The following is a 20,925-nucleotide window of genomic DNA, read 5'->3' as shown; positions in this document are numbered from 1 at the left end:
TATATATATATATATAATGGGCATTACTACAGAAAAATAATGCCACACACTGGACTTTGTGTAGTAATGCCCATTATATAAATATAAACGAATAATTATATTCTTGGGAATAGAAATTTCCCTTATGAATTTTTTTACACACTGGTTTGATAAAATTCTTGTAAAAGAGTTTTATCCCTTTTTGAATTTATTAATCAAATATATGTATATATATATATATATATAACGTGAGAGAGTTAGGGGTTGGGGGTTCAACCCACTAAGGGATAGTATCTATCCAGTATACTGCTGGGAGGGTACCCAATTATTGCTACACTAGTACTATACTAAGTGCAATCAATGGGAGCGGGTAAAAGTGGAGGTTTTACCCCAAATTTGTATAACAATTAGAAAATGGAGGATAATATGCTGAACCCAACTTCCTTTCTAAAAAACACTTACAGCTTTCTAGATACGGCTAATAGCGCTGATGCCACAAACAACGTATGTGGTGGAATGTTTGCTTATAAAAACTTGTATATGCACACATGGGAGTAAGGGGACATCCGAGTAAGGTTGTGCACACGAACCCACACATATATATATGCATTGGAGTGTCTATAGCTACCTATTTATAATGGTTGTAGGCTCTTTGTGTGCCTTGTATTTTTAAGGGTTTTTTGACATATATCTTTTTTATATTTTTGCATGTCCCACATGCTATACCTTCATTTTTCATTTATGTATTCTTTATTATTATTATTATTTTTTTTTTCCTGCTGTACCCTTATTTTTATTTTGATTTTGATTTTGATTTTAATTCTATTTTTTATTTTTTATTTCTATCTTATTTTTGCTGTTGTTTTTCTTCTGGTCTCTACCAAACCTCTGTTTTTACCTCTTGCTCTACATTTGTATGAAACCCTTTGTGAATCTCTGAAGAGGCCTAGCGGTTCGGGCATGTAACCCCATTTCAAAATGTCATCCGATAATCACTCCGGAAAGGAATATTCGGATAGAATGGTGCTTGCTAAAACTAGGCCGAAACAGCTGTAAGATTAAACTTCTGTTCATCCTCTAATTCCTTATGTACTTTGTACTTCTATATGTAAACCAGGTTGGCAAAATAACATAGACACCTGTGCTTTGGTTCTTTCTTTCTTTTTTTGTCACTTTTGCTATGAATTCAATGGGATACACCATCTGCAAGTAGTTGGGTTCAGCATATTATCCTCCATTTTCTAATTGTTGTATATATATATATATATATATATATGTGCATGTGTCTATGTATATGTGCATGCGTGTATGTGTATATATGTGCATGTGTGTATGTATATATACTCAAAGTTGCACATGCATATTTATATACATCCATGCATGTGACTACACATGGAAACATATGAATGTGTGTGCATGTGTGTGATAAACCAACAATCTAAATACAATTTATGATAAAAATTTGCAATTTTATTTTCATTAAGAGATTTCAGAAGAAAACACTTTACTACAGTACTCCTTCATTTAGCACTTCTGATTGTCACTCAGTCTCACTACCTTTGTTCTTTTAGCCTCTTTCTACCAGCATGACCGAAAAGACACACGTTGCATTTTATTACATGTACGATACCCCATACCATTTATAAAATGTAAATACATAATCTGTTATAGAATACATGTATAATAAGCTATTGCATTAGAATATATAATAAGTCACAGAAGCATTTAAGCATTGTCATTCTTGTTTGCCAGCATTTCTTCAATTAATTTGTACCTGTTTTTGGGCATTGTTTTGAAATATTTAATGGCTTCTTCTGTATATTTTTCAGACACCTCTATTATGTCTCGAGCTTCCCAATATTTAAAATCTTTATTTAACATAGTTAACAGGTTTATTCTAGTCTTTTGATCTGGTAAAATATCAACTGGGTCTTTCTTCTTTAAGTCTGGAAACTTGAGATTTTTAAAGATAATAGCAGCTCTTATGGCAAACCAGCCACCATATTTTGGATGAATACTAAGTCCATAGATGTTCTGAAATAGTAAAGAAAATGAATAATTTTTCCAGGTTGTGTCTGCTAATAAACATTACAATATCAAAGTGAACAAATAGAAAAAGAATTTGTTAATCATTTATCTTCATCTTCCTTTTGTTTTGTTTTTGTTTTGTTTTCTGTAAAAAAGAATACAAGGATTTGTATAGTATGGATGAATGTGTTGTAACAGAGTTTCCTATGCAGTAATTATAAAAACCCAGGATATTTTACTTTTCAGCAAGGATTTTTAAATACTTTCATCATCCTAAAATCGAAACCTAATTTCTAGTATATAAATTTCAGCTAACATCAATAAAGATTTATAAAGTGATAAATAATATACATTAGTAAATCAGTACATGTATGATATTGACAATAGTTTAAATGCCCATTTAATTTCACAGAGTAAAAGGGAAATTTCCTTTTATAATTGATTATCATCAATAAATTGACATTAGATTATTACTGGTATTTATTTTATTAATCTTGTAGAGTTAACAGCTGCAAGCTATGAGACCACAATAGCAATAAATTTGATAAAAGCAACATGAAATAACAAACCTCATCTCCCCAAGGATTATTTATCACATCCTTCTTTTGATAATAATATGCAGCACCAGCAACATGTGCAGCTGTTTGTACTAGTATACTGTAATGTTGAGGAGCTTTCTGGTCAAAATCATATATCAGATCTGTATCAGGATAAGCCTGTGGCTAAGAGAGCAAATGAAATTCAGAAATGAGATCAATATTTGGGTTAAAACTAAATATAAAGGAAAGTATACATGAAATCAAGTTTTGAAATCGTAATATATGTCATACACATGAAAAGAGAATTATTTTGTTGCTAACAACAATAATTATTTCCTGATATTTTTTAATCCATTCTTACATTGTTACAATGCTTTCAAAACAACCACATCCAATGAGATAAGACAAAGGATCAACCAATTCTAGGGTAACTTACAAGCATTCGAAAACAATATTTCACAGGCATAAATGTGTGGTTAAGAAGTCTGCTTCCCAACTAAAAGGCATCTTGATCAAGTGTCCACTAATATAGCCCCACACCAACTACAGCCTTCTGAGTGGACTTGATAGATAGAAACTGAAAGCCCATTATATATGTATGTAAATATGTGTGTATTTGTATCCCCTTGTTTTGACATCATGTGGTAGAAGTAAGCTTCACTATCATTAATGTGGTGTCATTCATTTCCAGTTTTCTGTGAAAATATGTCTGGCCATGGGAAAACTACTTTACTGGGAAACAAATGAAAGTTGATGACACGATAGACATCCAGACATAGAAAACCTGCCACAATGAATTCCATCTGATCCATGCTAGCATGGAAAAGTGGACATTAAAATGATAATGATGATACATCATCATTTACTGCTCATTTTTCATGCTAGCATTGGTTGGATGGTTCAACAGGAGCTGGCAGGTCAGAGGACTGCACCAAGCACCAATGTCTGCTTTGGCATGCTGGATGCCCTTTGTAATGCCAACCAATTCACAGAGTATACATGGCACTGGTTCTAGTGTAGTCACCAAGTAACTCAAGAGAAGACGCTTCAATCAAGAGAGGAGTAGTATTGAGGGAAATGGCCTTACTCTAAGGTGAATGTAAGTGGTATGGGTAGGTGTGTATGTTTGCAGGAGAGTGAGAGGTGAGTGACAGATGATTAGAGATGGGAAATGCAGTGAGTGATGAACACAGGTGGTGACATGGTCAACTGTAAATATTAGTTGGAGGGGAAGGCATTACTGGCTCCTTCTCTCGACTTGATTTTGAACATACAAGGGATTCATCTCCACAAATTTTACAGAAAAATGGCATACAGGGGCTATTTGTGCAATGTAATTCATTCTTACCCATCAGAACTACGATGGCCTAGATTTGAAATAAGATTAACAGAATATGCAAAAAGTGCAGAAAGGTAGGAAACAAAAGGACCAATAGCATGCAATTCCAAAATGTCCTAATGGAGAATGGTTATCCAAACTCTTTTACCAAATGCCAGGACATCACCAGTCTACCTCACAAAACTCACACATCCAGGAATAATGTGTTTGGTGAAAATACCATATTCTAGCAAAGAAACTGCTACAGTCTGCCATGGATCCATAGGGAGAAACTGAATATATGACTGGCACACTCCAGACTCTCTTTGATGAGGGTCCTAACTAAAAGCAGATCAAGACAAAACAGTGCCATAAGTACATTTCCCAATTGTCTGATCAATGATTAAAATATGTCTGCAGTCTTACATGGTGTATAAAATCACAAGTAGCAAATGTAATGAATTCTACATCAGAAGTACCATCGGACAAACACACATTCATGGGTTACAATACTTTCAGAACACTCAGTAAGATAAGAGATCAAATAAGGCATCAACCAATTCTAGGGTACCTTACAAGCATTTGAAAAAAAAAATTTCATTGACACGGGTATAGCTGTGTGATTAAGAAGTTTGCTTCCCAAATACATGATTTCAGTTTCAGACCCATTGCACTGCATGGAATCTTTAGTAAGTGTTAAAGGACACCTCTGTGCTAAAACTTCTGTCAAAAAGCACTGATGGAAATTCTACACTGAAAACTTCCAGGTTTAGCACTGAAACTACAGAAGGAAACACTGGGAACTTGAGAAAAGAAGCCATCTTAATTAGCAAGATTAATCCACATATTAACAGTACTGAACAGCAGATGGGTTACTATTTCAATGATATCCTGCATACACAAATCAATCCTTCATACATACACAACTAAAGATCAGAAAAGTCTGCTCACAACATCATTTTGCCAAAGATTTCCTGTAGTAGTATTGAGGTAGGAGGCTTTGTGTCAGGTAATATAAAATTAGAGTATGAACAGAAGATGAGAAATGAGTCTTGTAGAAGAGGATACACGGCTACCTCAGAGAGCGAGAGATGGTGAAGATGTGATGGGATCTACACTTAAGTTACAAGGAGGTATATATAAGTGGGACCAAGGATTGGATAGGGTGATAAGGTGGATTAATTCATAGGATTGCAAAAGGAGAGTGAGAGATGGAGAGGAGGGGGTACTGTAGTGAGCAGACACAGGTAGAGGGAGGGGGTGTTGGGAGGATATGTTATGAGGAAGAGACTCAACCGGGACATATTGTGTGCAAGTAGGTGTGAGAGAGAGTAAGAGATAGAGGAGGAGGGGAATACAACAAGTGATGAACATGGGTGGAGAGAGGGAGGAGGTATTAGGAAGATGGGTTGTGGAGGAGAGATTTATAAGGAGCAGATTGTATGCATGGGGCATGGACATAACATGCTTAATGGCCTCAATTTTGCTTAGTTGGATGGATCTTCTCAAACACAGTAGATCACCAATCATATCAAACCTTTATCATTTCTGTTAGGCTCAACATCTGAAGATCATTTTTCACCACTCTTTCCAATATCTTTTTAGGTCTTCCTCTTCTAGAGGTGCCCTCCACATTTAGTGATTGGTACTTCTTTAAGCAGCTGTTTTCATCCATATGCACCGTACCAGTGCAGTCTTCTCTGTTGTGCACTACATCTGATGCCACTCATACTCAATTTTTATATCAACACATTTACACTTTGTTGTACATGCACAGTGCCATTGCACATCTAGCAGAGCATGCTAGCTGCATTGCATTGAAGCCTTCTCATGTCCTTTGCATGCACAGCCCATGTTTCAATACCATGTAGCATACCTGTTCATACAAAAGCATCATACTATCTGTTACTAACAAAGGTAATAGCTTTCTGAACTCTAGTCAGCCAATTTTTATTCTAGCAACTATGCTTTCAGTGCATCCTGCTAATTTGGTCACCTACATTACAGAAAGTATAACCTATGTAATAGAAAGTATTTATTACCCCTAAGGATACCTTTGAGTATTTGAGAAAATTTATATCTTATGTGTTTATTGTTCTTGCACATCTGCTACACACAAAGCCTACTTTCTCTGTAACCTTCCTGTGATTCTACAGCTAGAAATCTTATGTCACTATGTTGTGAATTAGCTATATCTAATCATCACCATTATCAACAGTATCATCACTTACAGTTCATTTTTCCATGCCTACATAGATATATGTCTTCACCAGAACATTGTTTCACTATTTGCTCCAATTCTTTGTCATTGTGAAGTAAGCTTCTTAAGCTCACAGTCATACATACACCTATTAACCACATGGTTGGGAAGCCTTATTATGTGAAATCAGATTACAAAATAGAAATGTTTCAACATACGCCTACAACATTTACTCATATAGTGGGCATTATTCATTCATATGACTTGCTCTGGTTCTCTTTCCTAAACAAGCAAGTACAGGTGATATTGTTACATGTCCTATGCAATGGAACATTGTGCAAGGTGATATCACATGACACAATAAATTGTAACACCAAGTAAAATACTGACATTGTTATTTCTTTATTGCCCACAAGGGGCTAAACATAGAGGGGACAAACAAGGACAGACAAAGGGATTAAGTTGATTACATCGAATCCAGTGCGTAACTGGTACTTAATTTATCGACCCTGAAAGGATGAAAGGCAAAGTCAACCTTGGCGGAATTTGAACTCAGAACGTAACGGCAGACGAAATACCGCTAAGCATTTCGCCCAGCATGCTAACGTTTCTGCTGGCTCGCCACCTTATAATACTGACATTGTTTCATAATACTTACCCCATCGTTACATTATGTATTACATTATCTTATACACCACTTACCACTCCATTGAACCATAACATTCTATATTAACACTATTCTTTTGATTTACAATATTTCTTTCTCTCCTTCACCACAACACTGTGCTGTGCTAAAACCCATCCATTTATCTTTTCCACCAACTATTCCTAAAAGGGTCATTAGGGTAGAGTTTTCAATTATCTCCTTAATAGGGTCCTATTAGAACCAATTGTCATTGCCCTTTCCTGTTGGATTCCCAAGTGTGACCAACTTAGACTCTGAATATTGTCCAACCATCTTGTTCTTAGTCAACCCCTAGATCTCCTCCTGGTTGGCTCAGCTTGAAGACTCTGTCTAGTGATTCTTTCCTGCAAAACTCTAATCACATGTCCATAGTACTCGATGCAGAGAAATAGTGGCTTGGCCAGAAGAGACTCCATAATCTCCAAGCTTCCCACTCTGTCGAGTAATGTTACTATAGGGATCCTATGGAGGAACCCCTTTTCAGCCATTAGTATAACTTCAACCCATCATATTAAACTGCATGACCCAATTTTCTGACAAATTTTATGCAAGAATTGCTCACCACTACAATGAGTGTTACAACATGAAACTTACCTTTTGTACTTTCTCCGTATAATGCTTAACACAAAGATCAATAGGATCTATATCACCTTTTTTATAGTGATGATAAATGAATGGTTTGAATCCTTTTTCAAACATTTGAGGAGTACTGATAGTAATTAATGCGAAAGTATCATCATGGTATTTAAGTTTATAATTTGGTCCAACAAGATCATTGTACCATTTTACCTGCAAGAGAAAGAATAATCAAAAACAAAAGTAAGTAAATAAATACATTCATCATCATTATAGTTTTTAGGTTTACTTTTTCCATGCTGGCACTAGTTGGATGTGTTGTATTGTGGCAGTATTCAATGGTTGGGTACTCTTACTGACACCAACCCTTGTTGTTTTCAAGTAAGACACTTCATTTCCACTGGTCTTTGCATATTGGAACTGTTGTTGAGTTGTGGAACGGACAAACACAACTACTGACTAAAAAAAAGTGTTGATACACGAGCAAACAACACAAACAAATGCATACACACAAATATATCTGAGAATTGATTTGGAGGGTGAAAATGCATCCAGTTGTTAAAACAGATTACACCTTTTTTTTTAAATCTTGAAATTTATTAAAATACTATACTAGTTTTTTAAAAAAAAGGACAAAATAAAAGGTTTAAAGGAAGAAGATGCAGGAGAAAGTTCTGTAACAATAAAACATGCTTCAAAATCAAATAACATTCAATAGGTTTCATTGCAAAATTACATGATGAAAATTTAAGTATTCAATAATTTATTGAATATATGTATATGTGCATATATATGTGTACATATATAAATATGTATGTGTACATATATAAATGTGTACACATATAAATACATGTATTTATGTGTATGTATACATATATAAATACCTACACACATGCATACACACACACACAGGGTCATCAAAAATGGTTACCGTGATTTTAGTTGTCATTTGCACTAGCTATAAGCAAGCGATCTGTATGAAATCAATGTGAGACTGTATAACAACTACAGGAATTTTAATATTTGCCACTGGCCAGTTACTCGACAGCAATCATGGCGGCTGTACAGCAGAAAGTACAGTGTATGTCATGGCACACTGAGTTTAAGTAAGTTGTTTTAGTGCAATGTAATTTTCGGTCTACTTATAGACAAGATCCACCTACAAACAAAACCATTGTTCGTTGGTTTAACCAGTTTAAAGAAACTGGAAATGTAAACATTAAGAAATCTCCAGGCTGGTCACACACATCGGAAGAGAATGTGGAGTGTCTGAGACTATCATGTTTGTGTAGTCCTAAGAAGTCCACTGCTTGACATAGTTTGGAACTTTGTTTGCCTAAAACAACAATTCAAAATGTGCTGCATAAACGCCTAAGACTGCAAGCTTACAAAATTCAAATGAGACATAAAATTAAGGAGACAGATACGCCTAAATGCAATGAATTTGCTGTAACAATGCTGAGAGAAATTCATGACACTGATAGTTATCTTAACAGAATTCTATTTAGTGATGAAGCAACATTCCACATAAATGATTGTGTTTACTGACATAACAGTCGGATATGGGGAGCTCAGCAACCCAATAAAATTTTCTGTGATTCGCCCAGGGTTAATGTGTGGTGTGGACTCTTGCACGACCATGTTGTTGGCCCTTTCATGTTTGCAGAAAACATGATTATGGGCACTAGTTACTTGGACATGCTAGAAATTTATGTGTTCTGTCAAATTGCAAGCATTGAAAGAGAAAAGGGAATAAGTGTAATTTTCCAGCAAGATGGAGTGCAGGCTCACTACAGCCATAATGTGTGACAATTTGAGCTCTCAACAACAGATTCCCTGGCCATTGGATTGGAAGGAATGGTCCTGTTTTGGGGCCACCTAGAAGCCCTGATCTAATTCCTATGGACTTTTTCTTTTGGGGTTATCTTAAGAACATTGTCAATGCAGAAAAAATCTGGGATCTGCAACATCTAAGAGAGACAATCCATGTGGCGATAGCAACTTTGAATCCTGATATGATTCAGTGCACCTAGAGGGAGGTCGACTATTGCTTAGATGTTTGCTGTGCAACAAAGCGAGCTCATATCGAAACCTGCTAAGTAATGTAAGAAAAATTTAAGATTTTCTGTGTTTTGGTGTTTAAATAAATAGTATACCTTTAATACAGATTTAGTTATTTCATTTTGAAATCACAGAAACCTTTTTTGATGACCCTGTATATTGTCAGTGTATCATATATCCAAAAAAGAAGCACACTCTAAAGTTAGAGCAGTAAAGTATTTACATGAAGTTAAATATATGTCTAGTCATAGAGTGACCAATAGTTTTTCATCACTGGGCAGTCAGTGTACTCACTATGAACAACCAGCCTCTGCTCACTTTCCATGGCTATTTGCCAGTATTCTTTTTATGTTGGGGGTGCAACTTAAGGGGACCCTTAGGTTGTGCCTATTGAACAAGCGTCTGTACCTGTGTGTCTGCATACAGTGCTTGTCTGCTAACCTAAGGAATATTCTTCCCTCACAAGTTTTAACATTGAGTGAAAAAGGTGGGGCAAACCAAATGATGTTCCACTGGCACTTCCTTTTGCAGGTGCTAGGGCCCAACATATAGGAGATGCAGTCCTTAAACTCATTGGACACCAGGGCTTTGTAATCATTTTAATTTTATAAATAGTTACTTGGGGTGAAAAAAAAAAATGGCAGTGATGACACCTTGAAAAATTTTAATTAGTTACAGTTAATTAAATATGGAATGCAGTGCAGGTGAGTGTGATCTTCAGGGTTACTGTGACAACTCAGTTAAATTTTCAGTCAGTCTAATAATGCCTCATCAGCAAAACTTATTCTAATCATGACTGCTGGATATTACAACAATAGAATTTGTGTACACTAACAACTGAGCCTTAGAGGTTAATTCAATCTTTTATATTTTTCCATGGATTTTTACAGTTTCTTGGGGGTTCTTTTCTTTTACCTGCTTACAAGTGAAACTTTTGAATGCCAATACATTTGGCATTCAATTAGCTTTTTTTAGAGTATCAAGTTATTTACAAAATCATTTTTTAAAATCAATCTTCAAACAACATTGTTGTTCCATAAATCCAAATATTAGTACACCAACTCTAAAAAGAAGAGATAGATTGGTACAACTGATTTATTTTCCTCAGAAAAACAAAAAGAAAAGATGAGTTTAAGTATTCAGACCTACTGGGTGTTAAGGCTAAATTTGATAGTTTACATAAAAGAAAATACAATATCTCATCCAAAAATAAAAGTATTTAAAAAAAATCAAAATTATCAACCAGATTATGGTGAGGCTCTCTGCTTACACCATGGAAAAAAAGAAAGAAAGAGAATAAGGGAAGCAGAAAGGACAGGATGGTTACAGATCTGTTTGAGATGATCTGTGGAAACAACAGAGTCTCTACATAGACATTAGAAACAGCAGTCAAATGTCGCTCACATCACATTCTCATCACTTTTAAAGAAAGGAAACGTTGGCTAATATTGTCCTATAAAAAATATCAATATCACAGCTAGAGTGTGTTTGATCAATGTTGACCCGGGAGCCAACAATAACAGCTGCTGATAAAAACGTTACAGTGTAATATTGAAATAGGCTAGATGACAAACAACACTGCGTCACAGATCTTTTAGCCGGTTAAAACGAAAGAAAGCCGATTTATGTAAGTTTCTAAACACAACAGTTCTTGCGGGATCTTGTTTTCATCAGCTTGTACTATATAGTTTCTTCATATCCAGCTCTGCATAGAAGAAAGTAGTATGCTAGTAGTATTGGTTAAGTGCTATAGAAAATTACAACTGTTTATGCATTTGGATTCCGAAATCAAATTTCGATTACTGATGAAAAGAAAAGAAAAAAACAAAACAAAACATTTTCTTTTTCGTACATAATTCAGTTGGAAAAGACGGGAACCTCATAAAATCGCCTTTAACGAACTAAAGAGGCATACCTACAAAGTACCTTTTCCCACTGACTTTGTTTCCTCATAACTTCCAGGAAAATGAATACTTTTTAATGAAATTTTCTACAAATACGTTCCTGATGATGTAGATTCCGGTTACATCGAAGCTTTTTGTAAAAAAAGAAAAATTCCGCGGGTGGGGAGAAAAGTTTCAAAAAAAGTTTCTTTCCACATAACTTTCAGAAAACTACATTATTTTTGATGAAATTCTCAACAAATATCTTTCAGAATGTGTAGATTACGTTTATATCGGATTTTAATATGAAAAAAAAAAAAGAAAGAAAGAAAAAAATAGTGGGTTTTCACACATACATACTGACACACATCACATACATTTATAGAGTGAAACTTAAAATTCCGAAAAAAAAATTGTGTATGTGTGTGTGCGTGCTCACCGTTTTTCTTTTCACATCATATCCCGATATAATGGTACTGTTTTTCTTAAAGTTGAGGAAACAAAACCGACTCGTGTGAATTTACCGAAACTCCTCTCTCCCCCTCCGGGAATTGTTCTGTTTCTGTTTGTCTTTTTTTTTTCACAACAAATTCTGATTTAATCAGAATCAACACCATATAAAGCTTATTTGTTGAAAATTTCATTAAAAATATCCAATTTTCTGGAAGTCATGAGGAAATAAAGTCGGTGGGGGCACACTTGTGTAGGTATGCCACTAATGAAATATATTTTTGTTAACTATATGTATTTCATTGATATTGATAAATAACTCTTTCTAATTTTGGCACACGGTCAGTAATAATGCTTTATCGCCTCCCAAAGGCGAAGACCTCAGTAGAATTTGAACTCGAAACCTAAAGCGCCGGAAGAAACGTCACTAAACATTTTTCCGACCTCTAAATGTTCCCACCCTTTTTATTAATATATGAGTACCCACTTTTCCTGACAATAGAAACAGATAGCCCCAAGTGACATATATGAACTAGGCGTTATATATAGCATGAACTAGGCATATATATAGCCCCAAGTGACATATATCGATCTAAATATATCGAGGTCAGTGATTACAGTAAGGATGTGCCGAAAGACTGTCAAATTTATAATTCTAGACGAAAATAAAAACACTAATAAAACAGAACTTAATTTTCAAAACAGTCCTTAACGAGTAGTTAAACAATTAGTTAAAATAAAGTCTGGAGAATATACAAAACACTCTAGTATGCGACCACACCTAGCACACCAGTAAAATACTTATTTACAAAGAGAGGAGAGTGTAAGAGACAAAAACATTTGAAAATTCGCCCCCAAAGAATGTACAACCAAATTCTATGGAGCAACTTAAGTCAGCCCCAGCTAGAGCAGACTTACAATACGACCGAGCAGGTGTGATCCACATCGGCCGAACGAGCAGGTGTGATCCACATTGGCCGAACGAGCAGGTGTGATCCACATCGGCCGAACGAGCAGGTGTGATTCACATCTCCATAGTTTTACATTTGACATATGTAGTGAAAATTCAGTCAACGCTTCATATAAGAATTAACCGCAAATTCTGTCAACAAAATAAATTGCGTAAAATGGCCAGCACGTGCTATCACCAAACATCAGTTGTTTTCGATTTATTTACTATATGTCACTAAAGACAAAGAAACAAATATATATATAATTATTAACTCACGTACTTTGAAGGGATGTGCCTCAAAACCAAATGGAGCGAGGATTTCGTTAACCGACCGAACAATTTCTTCTGCCTCTTTAACCATGATGATTCTGTACGAGTCGTAACTAATAAACAATTATCTAATATCTCAAAGAGAGACAACTGTACGTTAACGATGTTTCGGAGCTTTGTGTGTCTCGCTGCGTACGTCTTACGAGATGCTATATATATATATATATATATATTTGACACACACACCCCCGCATGTATAGCGCATAATACTCTGCACACTAATGACTTCTCAGAATTCAAGTAACATACAAAGGCGTGGATTACGTAAATCTGAAGAAAAATTTTTTTTCTTAGAATTCACATTTCTAAGAAAAGTTGCATGTATATACAGACATAAGTAAGTACATATATAAACACAGACACACATAAACACGCATACATAAACACACACACACACATAAACATGCACACATAAACACACACATATACACACAGGCACATATGTAAACACACACTCACACACACACACATACACATATATTGCCCCCCCCCCCGCCGCTAGAACCTTCCCCGAATCATGAAAAACCCTCATGCCAAATTTGCCAGTGGTTAGGCCGTGCATAGAGGAAACACACACACACACGCCTAGTTCAGAATAGAGGCAGCTGATGAAGGAATAATTCCATAAGTGGCTCGTCTGTTTTCCTATTTGTTCGTTCTGTTGTCTGTAAACAAAGTCCGTTTTTGTGCTTTATGTTCCCGTTCATTTTTCTGACGTCCTGTACCCGGATATGCATCTATATATACATGTAGATGTAGGTATGTACGTGTATATATGTATACATGAATATGCTCATATATCATTTGTATTATTATATATATGTATATATACATAAATGTATATGTAATATGTACACACACACACACACACACATATATATATATATATATATATATATGTAATGAACTCTTTCCCACTGTTATAAATATAAACAAGCGCGGGCGTAGCAGAGAGCAGCCTACTGTATCCATCACATGACTGACTGTTCTTTGCGCGGGTAAATTATCTCCATTTGCCCCCAGGACGCAAATCGACCAACCGTAGCCCCTAATAAGGTCACGTGAGAGTGTTTCTTCTAATGCTTCTCTGGAGCCTACCTTCAGCTATAAATAGACTAAATTATACCCGCCAAATCGTCGCGCCTCAGATCTTAGATCTGGCCGCTGACCACACACGCGTAACACAGCCAGCCAGTTTCCAGCGACGACATCAACAACACCACTTCAACTACGAACTACAAGCATCGCCCCCGACGTCGCCAGCAATTACACGACTCTACGTACTACCAGCATTGCCGCCAGCAGCAACACGACTCTACCTACTACCAGCATCGCCGCCAGCGTCAACATGACTCTACACGTACACAAGCTACCAACCGCTAACAGCAGCACTTCTAATCCTGTTTGTGTGATTTCTTCACCACGAAAAATAACAGCCAGAATTTAGCCTGCGAAGAACATCTGTATTCAAGAACTCGGCCCAGCATGGAAGCCCTAACATCACGACGAGTGATCACTCTGCCCCACACGCTTTAACTTCTTATATACAGACACTGTGTACTCTAACTGGTATCTTAAATTCTTATCCGTGTTACTGACTCTTTTCTATCCGTTGTATCTCACGCATTCACATACATGTATTACTCGCACACACTCTTTTGTTTACATGACGGCCAGTCTTATAATGTGTTTTATCATGTCACATTCACACACACACAGACATATAGTTTAATGCTACAATAAATCTTACTGTTATTCATCTCATACGGTTGTGTTCCTATCGTCTTCCTTACTGGCATTTACGAATTCTCTATGTTATAGAATTATAACATATTCATCATTTCATATATTTTTGTGTTCGACCGTGTGACGCGTTTATAAAAGGAGCCTGTTTTACCATTCGTCACCATTTCTCCTTTTGGGTTCGCACGGTCGTTCTTACATATACATACATATATACATACACATATGCACATACACACTCATACATACACACACATGCACACTCACACACATGCACTCACACACACATACACACACACACACACATATTTAGGTGCAGGGGTAGCTGTGTCCAAAGCCTTGTGAGTGGATTTCGTCGACAGAAACTGAAAGAAATCAATCATATATATATATATATATATATGTATATATATATAAGTGTATGCATGTATGCATCTGCTAGCTCGCCACAGAGACAAAGACACAAAGATTTCGATTTCACTTGCCTCAACAGGTCTTCACAAGCAGAGTTTAGTTTCCAATGAAGGAAAAGTATACATAAGTGGGCTGGGTACACCCCTGGCAAAGGCCACAGGTTATGGTCTAACTTGGCTTGCCGGGTCTTCTCATGCACAGCATATTTCCAAAGGCCTCGGTCACTAATCATTTCTTCGGTGAGGCCTAATGTTCGAAGGTCGTGCTTCACCACCTCATCCCAGGTCTTCCTGGGTCTACCTCTTCCACAGGTACCCTCAACCGCGAGGCTGTGGCACTTTTTCACACAACTATCCTCGTCCATTCTCGCCAAATGATCATACCAGCACAATCGTCTCTGTTGCACACTACATCTGATGCTTCTTAAGTCCAACTTTTCTCTCAAGGTACTTACACTCTATCGAGTATGCACACTGACCCATGGTTGAAATTTCATCAACATTGAAAATTTATGAATTTTCATGGGGGTTCTGCCCCCTTTAAGCCATCTCAAATTCAATTTATGCACCACATTGCAGAAATCACAATCTAAGTATATCTCAAAGCAGTCTTACACTGTTGTACCATTGAATTACAAATAACGCTCATCTTTTATACTCGGGTGACTCTACAGCTTCTAACAGTACAATTGTATTCATCTTGGCTTAGATAAAATGACTAAATTGTGGGTGTTAAGCCCTCATTAAGGGGTATAACTAACTTCTAAGATGTTGAAATTTTAGAAATATTACTTCATTTGTGTCTAATATCTATGGTTAAAATTTCATCAACAGCAAAAGTATATGAATTTTCATGGTGATTATGGCCTCATTTATGCTCCCTCGCTTTCAAAGATATACAGCATTACATCTGTCCTTATGCATAGAATATAATTTCCAAATTTCATAAAGATCCATTCAGTACTTATGAACTAGTTTTGGATCATAAAAAATGACTAAAATTTGGGAGTTAATGCCCCCAATTCCTCATGAGAAGTGGAAACTTTGGGAATACTTCTTGATGTGTGTCAATTACCTATGGTTGAAATTTCATCAACATCAAAAATTTATGAATTTTCATGGTGGGGTTCTAACCTCTTTAAGCCACCTCAAATTCAAACCAAACATATAGCATTATACCTGCCTATATGAATTGAATCTAAGTTTCAAATATCATAAGGATCCATTCAGTAATTTTGGTCCATGAAATTGTATGAAACATACAGCATTACCCTTCTCCCTAGGCTTGGATTTTGTGTTCCAAATTTCGTTAAGATCAGTGCAGTAGTTTTCAAATGTATAAGTAACATACGAACACACATAAAGACATTGACTTTTATATAACAGATATGAATAGGCACATATACAGACATGTATATATGTGTGTGTGTGTATGTGTGTGTGAGTGCATGTGTGTGAGTGTGCATGTGTGTGTATATGTGTATGTATGAGTCTGTATGTGTATATATGTATGTATATGTATATATGTATATATATATATATATGTGTGTGTGTGTGTGTGTACATATTACATATACATTTATGTATATATACATATATATAATAATACAAATGATATATGAGCATATTCATGTATACATATATACACGTACATACCTACATCTACATGTATATATAGATGCATATCCGGGTACAGGACGTCAGAAAAATGAACGGGAACATAAAGCACAAAAACGGACTTTGTTTACAGACAACAGAACGAACAAATAGGAAAACAGACGAGCCACTTATGGAATTATTCCTTCATCAGCTGCCTCTATTCTGAACTAGGCGTGTGTGTGTGTGTTTCCTCTATGCACGGCCTAACCACTGGCAAATTTGGCATGAGGGTTTTTCATGATTCGGGGAAGGTTCTAGCGGCGGGGGGGGGGGCAATATATGTGTATGTGTGTGTGTGTGAGTGTGTGTTTACATATGTGCCTGTGTGTATATGTGTGTGTGTGTTTATGTATGCGTGTTTATGTGTGTCTGTGTTTATATATGTACTTACTTATGTCTGTATATACATGCAACTTTTCTTAGAAATGTGAATTCTAAGAAAAAATTTTTTTCTTCAGATTTACGTAATCCACGCCTTTGTATGTTACTTGAATTCTGAGAAGTCATTAGTGTGCAGAGTATTATGTGCTATACATGCGGGTGTGTGTGTGTCAAATATATATATATATATATATATAGCATCTCGTAAGACGTACGCAGCGAGACACACAAAGCTCCGAAACATCGTTAACGTACAGTTGTCTCTCTTTGAGATATTAGATAATTGTTTATTAGTTACGACTCGTACAGAATCATCATGGTTAAAGAGCCTGTTTTACCATTCGTCACCATTTCTCCTTTTGGGTTCGCACGGTCGTTCTTACATATACATACATATATACATACACATATGCACATACACACTCATACATACACACACATGCACACTCACACACATGCACTCACACACACATACACACACACACACACATATTTAGGTGCAGGGGTAGCTGTGTCCAAAGCCTTGTGAGTGGATTTCGTCGACAGAAACTGAAAGAAATCAATCATATATATATATATATATATATGTATATATATATAAGTGTATGCATGTATGCATCTGCTAGCTCGCCACAGAGACAAAGACACAAAGATTTCGATTTCACTTGCCTCAACAGGTCTTCACAAGCAGAGTTTAGTTTCCAATGAAGGAAAAGTATACATAAGTGGGCTGGGTACACCCCTGGCAAAGGCCACAGGTTATGGTCTAACTTGGCTTGCCGGGTCTTCTCATGCACAGCATATTTCCAAAGGCCTCGGTCACTAATCATTTCTTCGGTGAGGCCTAATGTTCGAAGGTCGTGCTTCACCACCTCATCCCAGGTCTTCCTGGGTCTACCTCTTCCACAGGTACCCTCAACCGCGAGGCTGTGGCACTTTTTCACACAACTATCCTCGTCCATTCTCGCCAAATGATCATACCAGCACAATCGTCTCTGTTGCACACTACATCTGATGCTTCTTAAGTCCAACTTTTCTCTCAAGGTACTTACACTCTATCGAGTATGCACACTGACCCATGGTTGAAATTTCATCAACATTGAAAATTTATGAATTTTCATGGGGGTTCTGCCCCCTTTAAGCCATCTCAAATTCAATTTATGCACCACATTGCAGAAATCACAATCTAAGTATATCTCAAAGCAGTCTTACACTGTTGTACCATTGAATTACAAATAACGCTCATCTTTTATACTCGGGTGACTCTACAGCTTCTAACAGTACAATTGTATTCATCTTGGCTTAGATAAAATGACTAAATTGTGGGTGTTAAGCCCTCATTAAGGGGTATAACTAACTTCTAAGATGTTGAAATTTTAGAAATATTACTTCATTTGTGTCTAATATCTATGGTTAAAATTTCATCAACAGCAAAAGTATATGAATTTTCATGGTGATTATGGCCTCATTTATGCTCCCTCGCTTTCAAAGATATACAGCATTACATCTGTCCTTATGCATAGAATATAATTTCCAAATTTCATAAAGATCCATTCAGTACTTATGAACTAGTTTTGGATCATAAAAAATGACTAAAATTTGGGAGTTAATGCCCCCAATTCCTCATGAGAAGTGGAAACTTTGGGAATACTTCTTGATGTGTGTCAATTACCTATGGTTGAAATTTCATCAACATCAAAAATTTATGAATTTTCATGGTGGGGTTCTAACCTCTTTAAGCCACCTCAAATTCAAACCAAACATATAGCATTATACCTGCCTATATGAATTGAATCTAAGTTTCAAATATCATAAGGATCCATTCAGTAATTTTGGTCCATGAAATTGTATGAAACATACAGCATTACCCTTCTCCCTAGGCTTGGATTTTGTGTTCCAAATTTCGTTAAGATCAGTGCAGTAGTTTTCAAATGTATAAGTAACATACGAACACACATAAAGACATTGACTTTTATATAACAGATATGAATAGGCACATATACAGACATGTATATATGTGTGTGTGTGTATGTGTGTGTGAGTGCATGTGTGTGAGTGTGCATGTGTGTGTATATGTGTATGTATGAGTCTGTATGTGTATATATGTATGTATATGTATATATGTATATATATATATATATGTGTGTGTGTGTGTGTGTACATATTACATATACATTTATGTATATATACATATATATAATAATACAAATGATATATGAGCATATTCATGTATACATATATACACGTACATACCTACATCTACATGTATATATAGATGCATATCCGGGTACAGGACGTCAGAAAAATGAACGGGAACATAAAGCACAAAAACGGACTTTGTTTACAGACAACAGAACGAACAAATAGGAAAACAGACGAGCCACTTATGGAATTATTCCTTCATCAGCTGCCTCTATTCTGAACTAGGCGTGTGTGTGTGTGTTTCCTCTATGCACGGCCTAACCACTGGCAAATTTGGCATGAGGGTTTTTCATGATTCGGGGAAGGTTCTAGCGGCGGGGGGGGGGGGCAATATATGTGTATGTGTGTGTGTGTGAGTGTGTGTTTACATATGTGCCTGTGTGTATATGTGTGTGTGTGTTTATGTATGCGTGTTTATGTGTGTCTGTGTTTATATATGTACTTACTTATGTCTGTATATACATGCAACTTTTCTTAGAAATGTGAATTCTAAGAAAAAATTTTTTTCTTCAGATTTACGTAATCCACGCCTTTGTATGTTACTTGAATTCTGAGAAGTCATTAGTGTGCAGAGTATTATGTGCTATACATGCGGGTGTGTGTGTGTCAAATATATATATATATATATATATAGCATCTCGTAAGACGTACGCAGCGAGACACACAAAGCTCCGAAACATCGTTAACGTACAGTTGTCTCTCTTTGAGATATTAGATAATTGTTTATTAGTTACGACTCGTACAGAATCATCATGGTTAAAGAGCCTGTTTTACCATTCGTCACCATTTCTCCTTTTGGGTTCGCACGGTCGTTCTTACATATACATACATATATACATACACATATGCACATACACACTCATACATACACACACATGCACACTCACACACATGCACTCACACACACATACACACACACACACACATATTTAGGTGCAGGGGTAGCTGTGTCCAAAGCCTTGTGAGTGGATTTCGTCGACAGAAACTGAAAGAAATCAATCATATATATATATATATATATATGTATATATATATAAGTGTATGCATGTATGCATCTGCTAGCTCGCCACAGAGACAAAGACACAAAGATTTCGATTTCACTTGCCTCAACAGGTCTTCACAAGCAGAGTTTAGTTTCCAATGAAGGAAAAGTATACATAAGTGGGCTGGGTACACCCCTGGCAAAGGCCACAGGTTATGGTCTAACTTGGCTTGCCGGGTCTTCTCATGCACAGCATATTTCCAAAGGCCTCGGTCACTAATCATTTCTTCGGTGAGGCCTAATGTTCGAAGGTCGTGCTTCACCACCTCATCCCAGGTCTTCCTGGGTCTACCTCTTCCACAGGTACCCTCAACCGCGAGGCTGTGGCACTTTTTCACACAACTATCCTCGTCCATTCTCGCCAAATGATCATACCAGCACAATCGTCTCTGTTGCACACTACATCTGATGCTTCTTAAGTCCAACTTTTCTCTCAAGGTACTTACACTCTATCGAGTATGCACACTGACCCATGGTTGAAATT

At 36.4% G+C, this 20,925-nt stretch overlaps 1 protein-coding gene across 1 annotated transcript; it reads right to left on the bottom strand.

Annotated features, from left to right (window-relative positions):
• Positions 1–1,427: 1,427 nt before the first annotated feature.
• Positions 1,428–13,499, bottom strand: LOC106880449 (cyanocobalamin reductase / alkylcobalamin dealkylase). Its single transcript, XM_089347480.1, has 4 exons — positions 12,952–13,499; positions 7,344–7,538; positions 2,577–2,729; positions 1,428–2,013 (listed from the first exon to the last, which is right to left on the bottom strand). The coding sequence occupies exons 1-4, from the start codon at positions 13,030–13,032 to the stop codon at positions 1,705–1,707; spliced, it is 738 nt and encodes a 245-aa protein (XP_089203606.1). The 5' UTR covers positions 13,033–13,499; the 3' UTR covers positions 1,428–1,704.
• Between the last annotated feature and the right edge of the window lie 7,426 nt (positions 13,500–20,925).

The sequence above is a fragment of the Octopus bimaculoides genome, chromosome 2, assembly GCF_046866305.1.
Source record: "Octopus bimaculoides isolate indiv1 chromosome 2, ASM4686630v1, whole genome shotgun sequence".
Lineage (NCBI taxonomy): Eukaryota > Metazoa > Mollusca > Cephalopoda > Octopoda > Octopodidae > Octopus > Octopus bimaculoides.
The sequence above is the reverse complement of the archived record's forward strand: the minus strand, read 5'-3'. Positions and strand labels throughout refer to the sequence as shown.

Coding starts and splice junctions, on each gene's coding strand:
- LOC106880449 (XM_089347480.1), bottom strand. CDS start 13,032: ATGGTTAAAGAGGCAGAAGAAATTGTTCGGTCGGTTAACGAAATCCTC. Junction 7,539..12,951: donor TTGAGGCACATCCCTTCAAA/GTACGTGAGTTA, acceptor TTTCTCTTGCAG/GTAAAATGGTACAATGATCT. Junction 2,730..7,343: donor ATACGGAGAAAGTACAAAAG/GTAAGTTTCATG, acceptor TTGCTCTCTTAG/CCACAGGCTTATCCTGATAC.